The 16301-nt window shown below is 42.0% G+C and overlaps 1 protein-coding gene across 1 annotated transcript in view; it reads left to right on the top strand.

Annotated features, from left to right (window-relative positions):
• Window positions 1-16301, top strand: part of COL6A6 (collagen type VI alpha 6 chain) — a 110004-nt gene that overhangs the window by 25093 nt on the left and 68610 nt on the right. Inside the window, exons 6-13 of the mRNA XM_073333281.2 lie at window positions 1172-1729; window positions 3935-4510; window positions 7810-8376; window positions 11188-11537; window positions 11634-11712; window positions 12768-12913; window positions 13455-13547; window positions 15895-15948. Coding sequence (XP_073189382.2) covers window positions 1172-1729; window positions 3935-4510; window positions 7810-8376; window positions 11188-11537; window positions 11634-11712; window positions 12768-12913; window positions 13455-13547; window positions 15895-15948 — 2423 coding nt within the window. The remainder of the gene's footprint in view (window positions 1-1171; window positions 1730-3934; window positions 4511-7809; window positions 8377-11187; window positions 11538-11633; window positions 11713-12767; window positions 12914-13454; window positions 13548-15894; window positions 15949-16301) is intronic.

Below are 16301 nucleotides of genomic sequence, written 5' to 3'. Positions count from 1 at the left end.
AAATATACTTTGGGCACATTTTGAACTGAGATGGCTGTCTGCAAGCCAATTATAAATAATGCAGTTTTCTTTCTTTCTTAAATCCATTATGTGTATGTTCATCATATGCTTTAAAAAAGCAAGGGTATTTTAATTTGGTTTCAATCACAGCATCAAAGCACTCCTTTTCCTTCCTCCTTTTTTTCCTCAGCTTTGTAACAAACAAGATGGCTTTTCAACTGAAGAGGGTAGTCCTACATCAAGTAGTGTGTTTTCCAACTTGTCATGTTGTGTTGCTATTGTCCCAGTGTAAATACCTGTGTCGTGAATTGTTCAGGTGCCCACAGAGCACTAACCCTACAATCAGTCTGCAGTCAGGCAAGATGGCATTTAAGATCATTGTCTTTGTAAGACTGTAATGCTCAATAGCCTTCAACCCCACCACCACCACACACACAAAGAGTAAGAGGAATACAAATGCAAGCTAAATTCTCTAGCAGTGAGCTATGTCAAGTTGGTGTTTGTGACTAACAAGTACATTATTAGAATGCTAGTGCCATATGCTTATACACAGCTGTAAACACCTGAATCTTTTGTGCCTCTATTGATTTGTGAACCACAGAATCTCTTTCTGTTCGGAAATGGAAGTGTCTCAGACAACAATATCTCTCCTGTGTGTGTAAATGCATGTACTTAGCAAACCTCTCCTTAGGAACCCTACTAAACTTATAGCAGTGCTGTCCAGTGTCATGCAACTCGGGTGGCACTCACACAAGCAGCAGCCCTGTCACACCTGTGCTCAGCCCATCCGGATCCTCATGCACCCAGTCAGGCTGCAGGGACAGCTCTGCAGTTGATTCTCCTGGAAGCTACTGTGACACTTGGGTGACCTCTCTGCCTCACTTCTAGCTGCTCCATAGTAGATTCTAATTCATGGCAGCAACCGGAGGAGGGGGCAGTAACAGCATGTGAGAGAGGGCCCATTACTGGCCCTAGGCTCCCTGACCCAGCTATTCTCCAGACAGCACCCACCCATCCATTCACCTACCTCATTATTCCCCCATTTACCCAGCACAGCCAGAAATCTTAGCACCCACCCATCTATCCCAGACCATCCTGCCCCAGTTAAGTCTATTTACTTATTTTTAATGTACAGCCTGGGTTATACTAATATAAATGTTTTCTTCTGTAGCCTGCAAAGAAATGACAGCTGACATCATGTTTCTAGTGGACAGTTCTGGAAGCATAGGACCAGAGAACTTTTTGAAAATGAAAAACTTTATGAGAGAACTGGTGAACAAATCTGACATCAGCGCAGACCGAGTGCAGGTTGGGGCTGTCCAGTTCAGTGGCACAAACAAGGAAGAGTTCCAGCTTGACCGATACTCTTCAAAAAGTGACATTTTCAGTGCTATTGATAGAATGTCTCTTATAGGGGAAAATACACTAACAGGAAGCGCATTGACATTTGTGGCTGATTATTTCAAGCCTCCCAAAGGTGCGCGTCCCACTGTCAAAAAGATTCTTATCCTGATAACAGATGGGGAAGCGCAGGATGAAGTGAAAAGTCCAGCAAGAGACCTACGTGATCAAGGTGTTGTTATCTACTCTATTGGGGTGTTTAATGCAAATAAAACTCAGCTGGAAGAGATTAGTGGGAAGCATGAGCTGGTTTTTTACGTTGAGAAGTTTGATATTCTGAAGCACATAGAAGATGAGATCATCTTTGGAATATGCAGGCCTCATGAGGGTAAGTACAGCTGTTTTCAATAACTCATGTCAGTCTGTGCAGGAATTTTGCTCTGTCCAAATAGTTGAGTATTGTAATAAAGTAAATAAACAGGCATGCTTTCTCCTTGCAATGCCATCTTCTCTTGGAGATGCCTACAGGGATGAGAAGCATGCGAGAAAATGAAGGTAGAATTTGGATCACAGTACCAGGAGGTCTGTCCTACTAGCTTTCAAAGATGCTATATTCTCTCAAACAAATAATATAAATTTCATAATATTTTAAAAGTACAATATGTGTGCTAATGTGTGTAAGAAAAGACTAAGAATCTGATTCTCCCTTATACTAAGGCTTTTTTGTGGTGTTCTGGCAGTGTAAAACATCCTTGGGGACTGATTCTTGTTTACACTAATGGCCTAGTTCTGCCCTCATTTACAAGGGAGCAACTCCTATTGAAGTCACAGAAATTGTACACATGTAAATGAGGGCAGAAATGGGCTCTATAGGTTGTATTTACCTGATACACAGACACACACAGAGTCTGGCCCCTATCCATGTTGCCAGCAATACAGCACCGGAAACTAGTTTTCTTGGAACCATATTTACAAGTTTCAGTGTGGGTTCCAGATGCAGTTCAAACCCAATGTAGCCAAGGCTTTTAAGAAAATGTGTTGATGGAAGCATTTAAATAGGTGCAAAAGAGGCATAAAACAGTGTAAAGATAGATGAAAATGGTAGTGAGTACCACATGCTACTAATTTTGGGGGGGCCCAGTCCAGGACTGTGTGAAACGAACTCTCACAGGAACTAAGGACCGTCACAAACCTCTCCACCTTCCACTCCACGTGCAAGGTATTTTCCTTTGACCTGGCCTTCTCTAACATAAATATATGGGGAGTGGGGGTGACATTCAAAACAACTCACTAAACTCACTTTTGCTCCTGGGGAGAAGATGAGAGGAAAAACACACACTGCTTAATACATGGCTGGAAGGCACAAAGGTATATTGAGGTGATGATTATAGTATAAGAACCTATATAGAATAAAATAGAATAACCATCTGTGCAAACACTTCTCTGCAGAGGCTGCTATCTAAACATTGCACAACTTGCTGATGTATAAGAACCTGAAAAATGGAATAGCCCAGGGCCAGGTTATGCCTGGCCCCATACATGGTTGTGCAATGGGGCTGGGGAGAGCACAAGGAGTTTCTCTCCTCTTTGCACATTGCATGTTCCATTTCAGGGGCTTACAGGACTGAGATCTGGTTATCTTTTTCACTCACTTATCCAATTGCAGAAAACACATTTTTGCTGTCGCAAAGTGAGAACAGATCAAACCTGCCACTGTGTTATGCCCTGAAAGGTATAAATTCTGTTCCATGTTTAGGAGCTACAATGTCCTCCTTACGAAACTGTTAATCAGGTATTGACTTCCCATCTCCTCGTCATAAATGCTGATCTTTAGTTTAGGAGTAGTTTTAATGGGTTTCACAAAAGTCCCGTTCAGCCCTTTTTGGTCACTGCAACACAGGGCCTTGGGGGCTGTACAGGGGTGGCAGGGCTTCAGTCTCCAAACTGAACATTTTTCATACACACAGAAAAAAGATTGCAATAGATCCAAAGCACAAAATAAATTCTGCTATCATTGATGCTGGTGGGTCTCCATGCATTTCAGTGTGGTTGCATAGATGCAAATGGCAGCAGAATTTGGCTCATTTCCATTAGTAAATAGTACATAAAACTGTGTGTGATGACTCTGTAGAACAAGGGTCACAGAAATTTGACTTAACTCCAAAAATGAAAAACTTAAAATATGTTTTTTGGGGGAAAACACAAGCTTTTAGTTGGTGCTTGTATTCTAATAGAATACAGATTCATAGATTTTTTTTTTTTTTTAAGGCCGGAAGAGACCATTACGATCATCTAGCCTGATCCCATTCTGTTGTGTTACCATTCATTTCTCCCCCCCGTCTCTCTGGATTTTAGATTAAGTTGAAACTATCAGTTATTTTAGGATTAGTGGTTAGGCTCTTCTGTTGTGCACTGATGGATTTTCCCAAAACATGCCTAACATAGGATGTTCAGTTGTGTTGCTGCCTCCAAAAAGTGATCCAAATTCACAAGCTTTGCTTGAATACAAAGGGACTAATAAGAGAGATTCAGTAAGAGTCCGTACGTACTTATCTGTTTGGGTTTTTTTGTTTTGTCATTTGTTCTTTTACAGAATGCAAAAGGATAGAAAGATTAGATGTTGTGTTTGTGATAGATGGATCTGGGAGCATAAGTCCCTTGCAATACCAAACCATGAAAGACTTCATGATTGCCTTGGTGAAGAAATCTGATGTCGCTCCAGATAGAGTTCAGTTTGGAGCTGTAAAATATTCTGATGAACCGGAAACGTTTTTCTACCTTAATAAGTACACAGCAAAATCCGAGATTGTTGAGGCTATCCAGAATGACTTAACTAAAGGAGGTTCAACGTATACGGCCAAGGCAATTGACTATTCGGAAGCTCTGTTTGCTCAGGAGCACGGCAGCCGCAAAAGCAAGGGAGTTCCACAGATTCTTATAGTGATAACAGACGGTGAGTCGCATGATAAAGCACAGCTCGGTGACACAGCCAAGAGATTAAGAGACAATGGAATTATTATCTATGCTGTTGGGATAGAAGGAGCAAAACCTGATGAGCTTTTGGCCATGGCCGGATCAGAAGACAAATATTACTATGTGGATACATTTGAAGGACTCAAAAACACATCTGTAGCAATATCAGAAAAAATATGTGATGATTCAAAACCAGGTAAGTGTTTGTTTTTACTACTCTATACAGTTTAAACTTTCCTTATCAATTTATTTAAAAATTGGCGAAGATGGGGAGACACATCTCTAAAATTTCAAAGCAATGTGTATGGCTTCATTTGTTCATCTAACTTCCTTATGGTATTCTTTTCTCTTTAGCAAGCCAAGCTATAGGCAAAAAGGGAAGTTTCTTAAAGTTTATCCTTACTTGATCCTACAACTGAGGATTTTCATTGGTTAAATAGTTGATATTGTTAGTCTGTGCAGGTTCAGAACTTTCATTAAGGGTAAAATTAGGGCACTAACCTTTCACTTTGAAAGGCCTGAGGTCAGGTTTCAGTTTGCTTATCCCCACAACAACTAGTCTAATCAATTACATACATCACAAAAGCACCACATGATTTGGCCTGGTTGATGAGCTCTGCTGAGGAAATAGGCAAGAACAGGCAGATGGGGACAATTGCAAGTGGCAATCAAAATGCAGTGGCAATTATGAGGAAACTTACACCATGCAAACTGCACAGTGGCATCCTCTTGTCCAGTGGTGGGCAACTTGCAGCCTCTCAGGGTAATCCACTGGTGGGCCGTGAGACAGTTTTCCATTGACCGTCCGCAGGATGAACCACACCTGGGTTGAATCAGGAGCTGGCAGATTAAAAAAAGCAGGAAGCTTCAGAGGGGTGGGAGAGAAAGTTGTAATTAGGTTTATAGACTGCAGGGAGGGAGCAAGAAGGTTCCTGTAAAGGCACTGGGTCAGTAGGGAAAAAAGCTGAAGTTGGAGGAAGGTCTCTAGGCAGTGAGACCTGGGAGAGACCTTGGACAAGCAGGAGAGAGACTGTAAAGGCCAGCTGCGATGAAGACTATGTGAGTTTGTGTTTTGTGTGTTAATCTGGAGAGGGACCTTGAACTGCCTGGGGCCTACAGGACCAGTATGTGTCAGAGGACTCAATAAATGGGATGTCTTTGGGGGGATTCTTGGAACCACTTTTGAACTATGAGATCTAAAGGGCCATGGAAGGTGGATAACAGAGTGAGGGTGCTGCAGAATGATCTCTGGCTGTAAGGGGTTGCCCAGGGGGCAGTGAGCAGGCCTGTGCTACAGTGACCCTATGGGCTTTTTGCTAACTGTTCACTTATTTTCTATTCATTTATTTGCACTGTTAGTGGGCCAACATAAGTCACATGATGTTTCTGCTCCCCAATTGGATGATTGTAATTTTTTTTTACAGGTGAATAAAGAATAACAAGTAACAATGTATTTCTAGTATAGATTTTTCAGATGAGCATTCAAATTAAAATTCATGGCACTCCTGTGACTCCCACAGCTTTCTCACTTGTCTGGAAGGTGTCGGAATACTTGCAAACAGTGAATGACATGATTCCATGGATACCATCAGTGTGAATGTATTTAGTCACAAGAATATTTACAAATTGCTGTTTGTATTATTTGACCGGTGCCCTGGGTCAGAGTGGACTGTAATCAACCTCCCCTCCTGGGGCTACTGGAGTGCTGCTGTCCACCAAACTTCTTTAGATAGTCAGTAGTGTGACAGCTTTACTGCGCCTCAGAGGCAAGCACCATAGGGGCTAGGTCCTGTAGGGCTCCCAGGAAGCACTCGGAGGCATGCCTGTGTGAATGAATAGTTGACTACGGCTGGGAGGAAAGGTCCATGCATACTCTTATTACAACACCTTAGCCTAGATCTACGCTGACAGTGGGGTGCAGAGTACATACACTACATGCCTCTCTACCACAGGTATAAAGAGCACAAGACAGAGAGGCTCTGCTTAGGAAAATAAAGACATGCCAGAATCTTAGGGCATGTATCCTATACTCTCTATGTGCCCAAGTTGTGCCTCAACTGTCGACACTATTTTTAGCAGTATAGTGTCCCTCTTGCGAGGAAAGGCTCTAGCAAGCATCAGGCAGTGAGGAAAGGCTCTGGCAGCTCCCTGTTGCCTGAGCCTTTTCCCTGAGGTGTAGTTACCCAGTACAGTGTTGATGCAGCCTGCTTTTCACCGTGGTGTGTAGCTACACATATCCTACACACCGCCACCAGTGTAGACAAGTCTTTTGTCAGTTACAACAATGACAATTGTTAATTTGGCCATAAGGGGAAAGTCCAGTAAAGGGTTGCGTCTCCTGAAGCCTAGTAGTTGAGGTTCTTCTAATCCATTCTGTTATCTGAGGACAATAGCAGAACACCTGCTGGAATATGTAAGGTCTGCAGTTCACTGGCTTGTTTGGGGGGCCCTTCCATGCTAGCATCCAGTTGTTGCACAGACTGCTTTCCCTGTTCCCTACATGCCCTGTTTTTATGTATGCTTGTACGCCTGTCCCTTTACAAATACTTCGAAGGGTTTCTGCTTCTGGAACCTCCTCCAAGCTCTCCTGTATTCAGCAGTGTCCTTCTCCTGAATCTCTGCTCCTCCCCACAGGTTCTGTGTGAGCCTGTAACAGTGCACTGTTGCTCCAGTCTCAAAAACCTCACCCCATGGAGCTCTGCTCCCATCAGTGAGGAACAGAAATCCCCATCTCATGCCAGATCCAACCAGGAGATGCCTGGGAATATGGGCTCACAGCCACATCTCCCTGACCACTTAGAAAAACAGCAGGAGGAGCTTTGGAGTGTTCTTAAAGCCCCAGCTCCAGAAACTTTTCTCATTCTGCCAGCAGCAGAGCAGGGAACAGGTGGGAAGTACCTTCACTCACCCCCAATCCATGTCCTCATGTTATCAGAATTTTTGTCCTCTAAAATACAAACTCTGATCTGCCTTTACACTTGCTGATTGCCCAACTGATTTGTTGTTTGTCCTAATCTCCTTCCATCTCTCTTCAACTACCACACTCATCCTGCTGTAGGATGTCAGCCAGCCTCTATCCCTCTTTCCTTCTCTTTTTTTTTTTGAGCTTTCCTCCTCCTCTTCCCCTCAGTCTTCCTCTCTACACTCCCTCATGCTCATTCTCTCCCCAAAGTGATCTTTAAAAAAACCCGAATAGGATTCAGAGTATGATTGTGATTATTTCCATGTAATAAAAATACACATAAAGTGAATCAATAGGATGTGTGCAGAACCACTGAAGTAATCACACAGTCTTGTACTGGTAAGCCTTGTCCTGCTCTCACCTTCCCCACTTCCTTTGTGTTTGTCTGCACTTGTTTTGTCTTGTCTCTGTTTAGACTGAAAACTCTTTTGAGGGCAGGGATCCTGTCGTTTATTTATCTGTGAAGAGCCCAGCACATTATGAGCACTATATAAATAATAAGCTAATTTTCCTTTTTTTTTTTTCCATTTCAGAGTGTGAAATTCAAGCAGACCTTGTTTTCTTGATTGATGGTTCCAATAGTATACAACCAGATAACTTCACCAGGATGAAGAATTTCTTGAATGATATAATAGATCAGATTGATTATGAGCACAATGTTGAAATTGGCATTGCCCAGTACAGTGATGGGTATAAAAGAGAATTCAGCCTGGGTGCTTTTCAGAGCAAATCAGAACTGAACATTCAAATTCAGAACATTAAACAGATGACAGGAACTCGCACTTTAATTGGAGCTGCACTTAGGAAGGTGAAGGAATTCTTTGCACCAGCACGCAGCAGAAGAGTAACAAGAAATGTCCAGCCAGTTTTGCTGGTAGTCACTGACGGGAAGTCGTTTGATGATGTTGCTGAACCAGCAGAAGATCTGAGAAGGGAAGGTGTTCATGTATATGCTATAGGAGTTGGGGATATTGATCACTCGCAGCTCATGCAAATAGCTGGCGTCTCGGAAAGGAAGTACACTGTTCATGATTTCAAAGAGCTGAAGATTATTAAAAAAAGACTAGTTGATGACCTATGTAAACCTGCTGTTCCTACAAGTAAGTATAAATGAATAAGGGGGAAATTCAGATTTCAATCCTGACTTCTTATATCTGTCCCACTTCTAGAGCTATTTTTCTTCAAACTTGTATTATTTTTGACCATCACTGAGGACTAATAAAAGCCAGGATTGAGTTTTCTAGCTGCAGGATTTGTAAATTACTCTGGCCCAAAATTACTGCTTGGAACATGCAGGGAAAATGCTTTGTTTACATACTCCTGTTTTGCTCCTACTTTCAAAATAAACTAGGGGGTCGCACACTTTATAGCTTCCGTAGGTCAAGCTCCTTGCTTCTCTCCCATCCCCCTTTATTTCAGGGATTCACTGTAACCCGATCCTCCTGGCAGGATCCCGCCCCCCCAGCTTCCTCTTCTCCCCTCACCATTCTTTTTTCTTTGTCTGAGAGATAAGTAATTACAGACTTGGTTGAAGCTGCCTTCTTAGCAGATGCCTCTTCAAAAGTTATTGTATTTCATCCAAACAGACAGAGGAATGCCATCAAGTTGACTGCAGGCTCCTTGCTATGCCCAGTCAATAGAAATTCACCTTTGGGCCGAGTCAAAGCATGCTGGGACAGAGCCATGCTAATAAGTCGTAACAAGCTCCCTGGTGGCCAGTCCTCCTTTCTTGTACTAAGCAGATCTTGGCAGAAGGCAGAATCTGGCCAGCTAACCTCCACTGCCTTGAAAACAGAGCTTCTGATCCTTTACAATCACTTTCCTTCAGCTTATATGCCTTTATGTCAACGTGTCCCCCCCTCCCCCCCTCCAACCCCTGTGCGTCTTCCCTTTGCTTCTAGGGTATCTGGATCTCCTTGCTACAGCTATTCTGATTTTCAGCCTGCAATTCATTGGCTCAGAGGAGCCTCCTTTTTACTTTCCTATTGAAGAAAGGAGTTTATTTTTCTTCACCTCCTCTTTGGGCTGGCACTTTCTCTGCCCTCACAGCCATTGACCGAGCACTGAGCTGTTCTCTCCTTTTCTTTCACTAGAGCCTGGTCCTAGAGCTTGAGACTAATGAAAACAAATCTCCAGATTGGGAAAGAGTATCACTTGCTTCCTTTTCCCTGTATGCCTTTGCCCTCTTTCTCTGATGTGGGGGTGCAGCTGCTCTAACCCTGTCATGTAGTAGCATTGGCAGTAGCAAGAACATAGAAAGACGTAATTGGTGGCAAAAGAAATAAGTGATTTGTTCACAAGGTGCAGGCATACCATATTGTATTATTAAAGAATCTAAATTTGAATATTTGATTTTAACCTTTTAGACTGAATCATATTTTATTTACACATTGCAAATTCTTTACTTTCTTCCTACTTCATAGGTTTAAATTGCTAAAGTGGATGTTTTATACTTATTTCTCCAATTAGTTTCCTAACTGTTGGAATTTGAGGTTTTACACAGACTTTTTTTCAATTGAGAGATTTCACTCTTAAAATACTCATTTATGCAGAAAATAATTCCAGTTCTCCATTAACCCTTACTGTGAGAACAACACAAACTCAACACAAAATAGGTGAGCTATATTTACAACCAACACAATCTTGGATATACTGAACTTCCATAAGTCAAGAAACTGAAATGCTTTGACCAGGCTGTACTCCTCCATCAGCAGTTGCAGTTGGGAGCCCCTAAGACTTGTGGTCTTTATGTGGTCTTGAAAATTTCTTTGATCCTTAAGCTCATATTTAGGTAATTAACTTTAAGATATATTTTTTTAAAAAATTGCCCATTTGTATAAATAAAAGTTCATAATAACTGTTAATGTACTGAAAGTCTAAATAACTTCTCAGTGTTAACACAGAAGCTGTTTTGCTCTGAAGTGATACTGTCACTAAGACATGTTTCATAAAAATACAAGCGCTCATGCATCTATTTAAATTTAAAAGCGTAGCCTCATTGTCTATTCATATGAGTAAAGTTAGATACCTCTTTAAATGCCTGCACAATCAGGGTTTTAATTTTTAGTACTTTTGCCTATAGCAGTTTTGTAAAACTCAAATAAGATACCCCACCACCACTGGCATTTAAAAAAGCAGCACTTACAATCAAGTACATTATAAATTTTATTCTAAAGTTGCAATAGCACAAAATTTCAAATTAATTTTATAAAGGCTTAACCTAACTTAAATCAATTTTTTTAAGTTGTCATTTTAAATCATCTTGATTTAAGGTGTTCCACACTTTTTGTTAGTATTGACCTACATGTGAGACAGAATTGTCAGTATGACTTCTAGGTATATTGAACAGACTCTTAGTACAGCATCGTTAACTCTTAAAGCATCTTCCAACACAGTGCACTATTAAAAAAAAAAAAGTTTCAGTCTGTTTAACTATTGTTGGGGATGGGGACTAACATGAAATTGAGACTAGTTCTGCTCCCATTGAAGTAAACAGCAAAATTCACATTGACCTCAATAAGAGTAAAATTTGTTAAATGGTTCAGATGAAAAAATAATTGAACTTAAAAATACTTTTTAAGTTAATTACAATTGCTATGTTTGAAAGTGTCTCCCTTTTCTTTTCAGCAGAAGTACATATATTGAGGCAAGTTCATCCCTGGAATAATTCTGCTGGTGTAAAAGATGAATTCAGGGTGAATTTGGCTCTGATCTGGATTAAAGACATTAAGGACCTCTCTATACATATTCTATCCACCAACGGTTGTCTTGTTTTCCTGTCCGTATCTGACTGAATTCTACAATTACCATGATTCTTTAGCTTAAACTCTGTCCCCCTCTTTTTCTCTATTCCTCCACCTAAATTTGTTTGTGCATTAAATTGTGATATTTTGTTTTCTTCTCCACTATAGCTTGTTTTGTGGATATTGTTATGGGATTTGACATCTCCTCACAAAAGAGAGGTGACCATTTATTCCATGGACAGTACCAGCTGAAAGCATATCTTCCTGACATTCTAAAAGCTCTCACATCCCTAAGCAGTCTGAGTTGCAATGTAGGGACAAAGACACAGAGCAGTGTGGCTGTTTACCTGAACAACACAGTTACACCCGTGTCTTCAAAGTTCCAATTTGACAGTGAGAAAATACTGAACAGCCTGAGAAATATCATGATTGACCAACCATCTCATCTCAATGGCAACTTCCTGGAGTCACTCTGGAAAACATTTCCAAGCAAAGCTGATGATCAAAATAGAAAGAAGGTAACCTAGTCCCTTACACCAAGACTTTGGACCAAAAATAAGTTCTTTTGTTTTAATTCTGCTTTTGACTTCCTGTGATTTTCTCTCTCTCTTTAGGTTTTACTTGTGTTTTCAGATGGTTTGGATGAAGATGTAGAAGAACTTGAACAAAAGTCAGAAGAACTCAGAAAAAAAGGTATCTTAAAGTGGACACATATTTAAATTAAATTACTTTGAGAGGGTCTGTAAGAGTGTTACTCAACCCAAAGCTCTTTAGCTGAAGAAAGGCAGGTGAAAAAGGGACAGAAGAAAAAATAATGCCTTCCCTTTTAGCAGCCAGGATATGGAGATAGGACATAGCACTCTGAATTAGTGGCTCTCTCTAACATTACTTTTTGTTTGCTTTGTCATGAAGCTTCCATGCATGATGATGTGGTGTGATAACCCACAATCATCAACAAGTGGTACAAGGTCATGAAATAAATATAGGAAAAGCACCAGATTTGCTCAGCACCTTTCACTGGGAACAGATTTTCAAAAGGGCTGAGCATGCAGTGCCTCGGACTGTGGTGCTGATGGCTTGATTCTCGAAAGTGCTCACATGTACCCAATGTGCTGAGCTTTAGTGAAAATCTGGCCTCTTATTTTGGTGTGTATATATGGGAGCTGAAGTGGTGGGTTTTTTTGTTTGTTTGTTTGTTTTTTAAATCTAGTCCTAAATGTGGGAGCTGAGCTCTTTTGAAAATTCTGGCCATGATACTAGGATATTTTTCAATCTATTTTATTCCATTTTTGGATTTACCTCAGCTGATGATCTAGCCCAGTGTGTGTTTTTTCTCTTCAGCTTTAAACTCAATTTTAGTACAAGGCAGTATTATTTTGAAAATTAAAAACTTGGTTTCAGGTGAAAGGACAAAATATTCTGGAAATAATTGTGCTGACAGCCACAGTGGTCACATGTTCTTTGATGCTCAAACTTCACACAGAGAATTCATTCCATGATTGCTAGTGATTCCAGATTGCCACTGGCCCATTTATTTTCTATAAATTAATTATGGACTCTTAAAAATAAAATGTGAAGATAAATCATGACTTTCATTCTCTAATCTATAATCTTTGTTTTACCCTTATAATAATAATAATCTGAATTCATACACGCAAGGATCCTATCAACTAAATAATTGTCTACAATATTCATTTGGATAAATGTTTTGTTTGTTTTTGCTCATTTATGGTCAATGTTTTAAATAGGATTGGATGCACTGATAACTGTTGTTCTGGAAGGAGCCTCTAAATTTGATGAGCTTCAGTACATTGAGTTTGGAAAAGGATTTGAATACATGACTCAATTAACTATTGGCATGAGAAATATTGCCAAAGCACTGTCCAAGTATGTGGTAAGTCATTCAGAGAAGCTCCAGTGTGTCTAGTTAGAGTTTTGATTAAGGCCCTAGTCATTTTCTTAAAGAACTAAATAAGGCTCACAACTGAATACAATAGTCAGAGGGCAAGATTCTCTGGTATGCTCGGGCTGCTTTGTGCCAACACTGTTGACAGGCCTAGAGTCAACTTGCTCAGCCAGCTGACTTTTCCCACTGTGTAAGAGAATCTTCTCATGGTACTGGAGCAGCCCACTTAGCTTGGCAGCTGTTGGTGCAAGGAATGTGGCTGAGGGCGGGGGGAGGAAGGGGAAGAGTAGAGGCTGCTCTAATTTAGCCTGGAACCAGCCCTGGTTGCAGATAGGATCAGGGTGCTGCAAAGGCCTGCTGCACGGAGTGCTGCTTAGCCACAGCTGAGAATCTAGCCTGTAGAATGTAAGGCACAATCATGCTCCTCCTGAATTAAATGCAAAACTCTCAATGTCTTAAAAGTGCTCAGGATCAAGGAAGTATGAATGAAAAATGAAGTTTCACATGTAGTTTCTTCCTCTTTTCTGAGACTAACGTTGCTGAAAGGACATGCTGCGCTGTTTTTTGCAAGTGCATTGGGGAGGAAGGTGGAATGGGACTCCGAGGGAAACAAGGAAATAAAGTAAGAAAATTTTTGTGACCTTTCATTTGGATTGTAATTATACGGGGGCCAGCCAAGTCCAGGAAAATTCAAGTGTTGGAGCTTTATAGGAAGACTTTTATTGCCTTTGCCTGTATCTATTCTCAGGGCTTGTCTACACTTAAAATCCTGCAGCTGTGCCGCTGTAGTTCTCCAGTATAGACGCTCCCTACTCTGACGAGGGATTGTCCCGTCGGTGTAGGCAACCTACCTCCCTGAGAGGCAGTAGCTAGGTAGGCCAAACAACATGAGATCTATTTTTAAAAAAATAATTCCAAAGTTGAATTGGCTCCTGGTGGGGGGGAATCTGCAATGAACAAACACAAAATACTCACAGCATAAATAGACCGGGTATACTACTGACTGGCAAAACCATGCTGAAAAAATATACTCTAGTACAGGGGTGGGCAAACTATGGCCTGCGGGCTGGATCCAGCCTGCCAGCCATTTTAATCTGGTCTGTGAGCCGCACCATGCGGCTCAGCCCCACTCCAGCCAGGGCGCTGGGGTGGGGGCCACACCATGTGGCTCCCGGAAGCCGCAACATGGCCCCGCTCCGACCCCTACATGCTCCAATGGGAGATGCAGAGATGGTGCCTGCGGCTAGGGCAGCCTGCAGAGCAGCTTGGTCGCACCTCCGCATAGGAGCTGGAGAAGGGACATGCCACTGCTTCTGGGTGCCACTTGAGCCTCTCACCACACCCCTGCCCCAGCCATGATCCCCTTCTCGCTCTCCAAACCCCTCAGTCCCAGCCCAGAGCACCCTTCTACATCCCGAACCTCTCATCCCCAGCCCCACCCCAGAGCCCGCCCCCAACCACAATTTTGTGAACATTTGTGGCCCGCCATACAATTTCTATTTCCCAATGTGGCCCTCGGGTCAAGTTTGCCCACCCCTGCTCTGGTAAGTCTAGCTGTATAAAATCAAACCAGTTGTAAAGCCTAAAGAAGATAGTGATTTTTCAACTGTTGCTTTATTTGAATTTTTAAAAATTTGTCATTTTAAAAAAAAAAGTCCAGTTTCCACACTTTGTTAATGTTTAATATTCTTTTAGGTGACTTAGATGCTGCTTTTATTATTCCAAAAACAGTGGTTCTCAAACTTTTTTTTGTGTGGACCACTTGAAAATTGCTGGGGGTCTCAGCGGACCATTTAATGATCTTCCCAAATGTTGTTTGTTAGCTAACTATTGTAAAGCACTTTGGATAAAAGCTCTATATTAAAAAAAATCTTAATTATAGTTTTTTGTTCTACAAATGCACACAACTCATATTTTAATATCAGTAGTCTTACCTTTCTAATGCAATTGATGTGCCCTCTCTCCTTCGCCATGGCAGCCCCCAAGTTGGGGCTGGGAAGGGGGGGGTCTTCCCTTGCTGCGACAGCCCCCAAGTTGGGGCTGGGAAGGGGGGGGTCTTCCCTTGCTGCGACAGCCCCCAAGTTGGGGCTGGGAAGGGGGGGGTCTTCCCTTGCTGCGACAGCCCCCAAGTTGGGGCTGGGAAGGGGGGGGGGTCTTCCCTTGCTGCGACAGCCCCCAAGTTGGGGCTGGGAAGGGGGGGGGTCTTCCCTTGCTGCGACAGCCCCCAAGTTGGGGCTGGGAAGGGGGGGGGTCTTCCCTTGCTGCGACAGCCCCCAAGTTGGGGCTGGGAAGGGGGGGGTCTTCCCTTGCTGCGACAGCCCCCAAGTTGGGGCTGGGAAGGGGGGGGTGTCTTCCCTTGCTGCGACAGCCCCTGAGTTGGAGAAAGTCGCCTTTCTCTGGCCACCACAGATCTGCACATCCCAAATTCCCCCTACCCCTCTTCTCACCCTACTGCCTCCTCCCACCTACCTGCTATTCCCCCCTCACCCCCCCCAGGCACCTAATTAGTGGAGCCACGCCTGCGCAGTGCCACTAATTAGGTGGGTGGCCCTTCATTCTCTTGTGTGTGGCCGCCCAGGCGCGCACCTTAGAGGGAATTATCCACAGATCACCTGAATGGAGCTCGCGGACAACTGGTGGTCTGCGGACCACAGTTTGAGAACCTATGTCCTAAAAAGCTGATATTAAGAAATTAAAATGATTTCTCCCTGCAGGTTATCCATTTATCCTGCTTTGCTGAACCCATTTCTCCAGTATTTGGTTTTTGTTTTTTGTTTTTTTTTAAAGAGTGCTTTGAAGACACAATCAACAAAGGAATGAAGTTTGCAATGTACAGAATAAAACTGCCTTTTGCAAACTTTTAGCCGTTCCTAAATAAAGTAACCCATCAGGACAATCCTTAATAGTTTCACCTTTTACAGTAAAGAGAATTTTAGTATTAATCTTCACTTTTACTGTCTGAATTTCAGGGATCTAAAGGTATAGAAGGCAGTCGAGGACACTTAGGAGAAGAGGGAGAGCCGGTAAGTTATAACATTTGACTACATTTTACTAAGAAAAAATACTTCAAAACTAAGTGCCCATAAAGACTTTTTTTGGGGTCCGTATTTTAAAAAAATGTAATAACCTGATGGGGAAGGGGGGATTTCCTAATCTTGATACCAAAGAAATCATTCTGATTAAAATAAAATTGGCATATCTTTTTTAAAAAACTGTCAAGATTCAGCACTTTGTCAATATTTAATACTCTAGAATTGTAGGTAATGTATAGTTCCTTCTCTTTCAAATTTCCAAAAACTTGGGGATCTCTTGGAGAAACTTTTATATAAATTCTTGATTAAAATCCTGTTGGTCTACATGAGAATTCAAGGCTTAT

Source organism: Lepidochelys kempii, chromosome 2 (assembly GCF_965140285.1).
Source record: "Lepidochelys kempii isolate rLepKem1 chromosome 2, rLepKem1.hap1, whole genome shotgun sequence".
NCBI lineage: Eukaryota > Metazoa > Chordata > Testudines > Cheloniidae > Lepidochelys > Lepidochelys kempii.
Note: the sequence above shows the minus strand (reverse complement) of the source record. Positions and strands in the feature narration are given on the sequence as shown.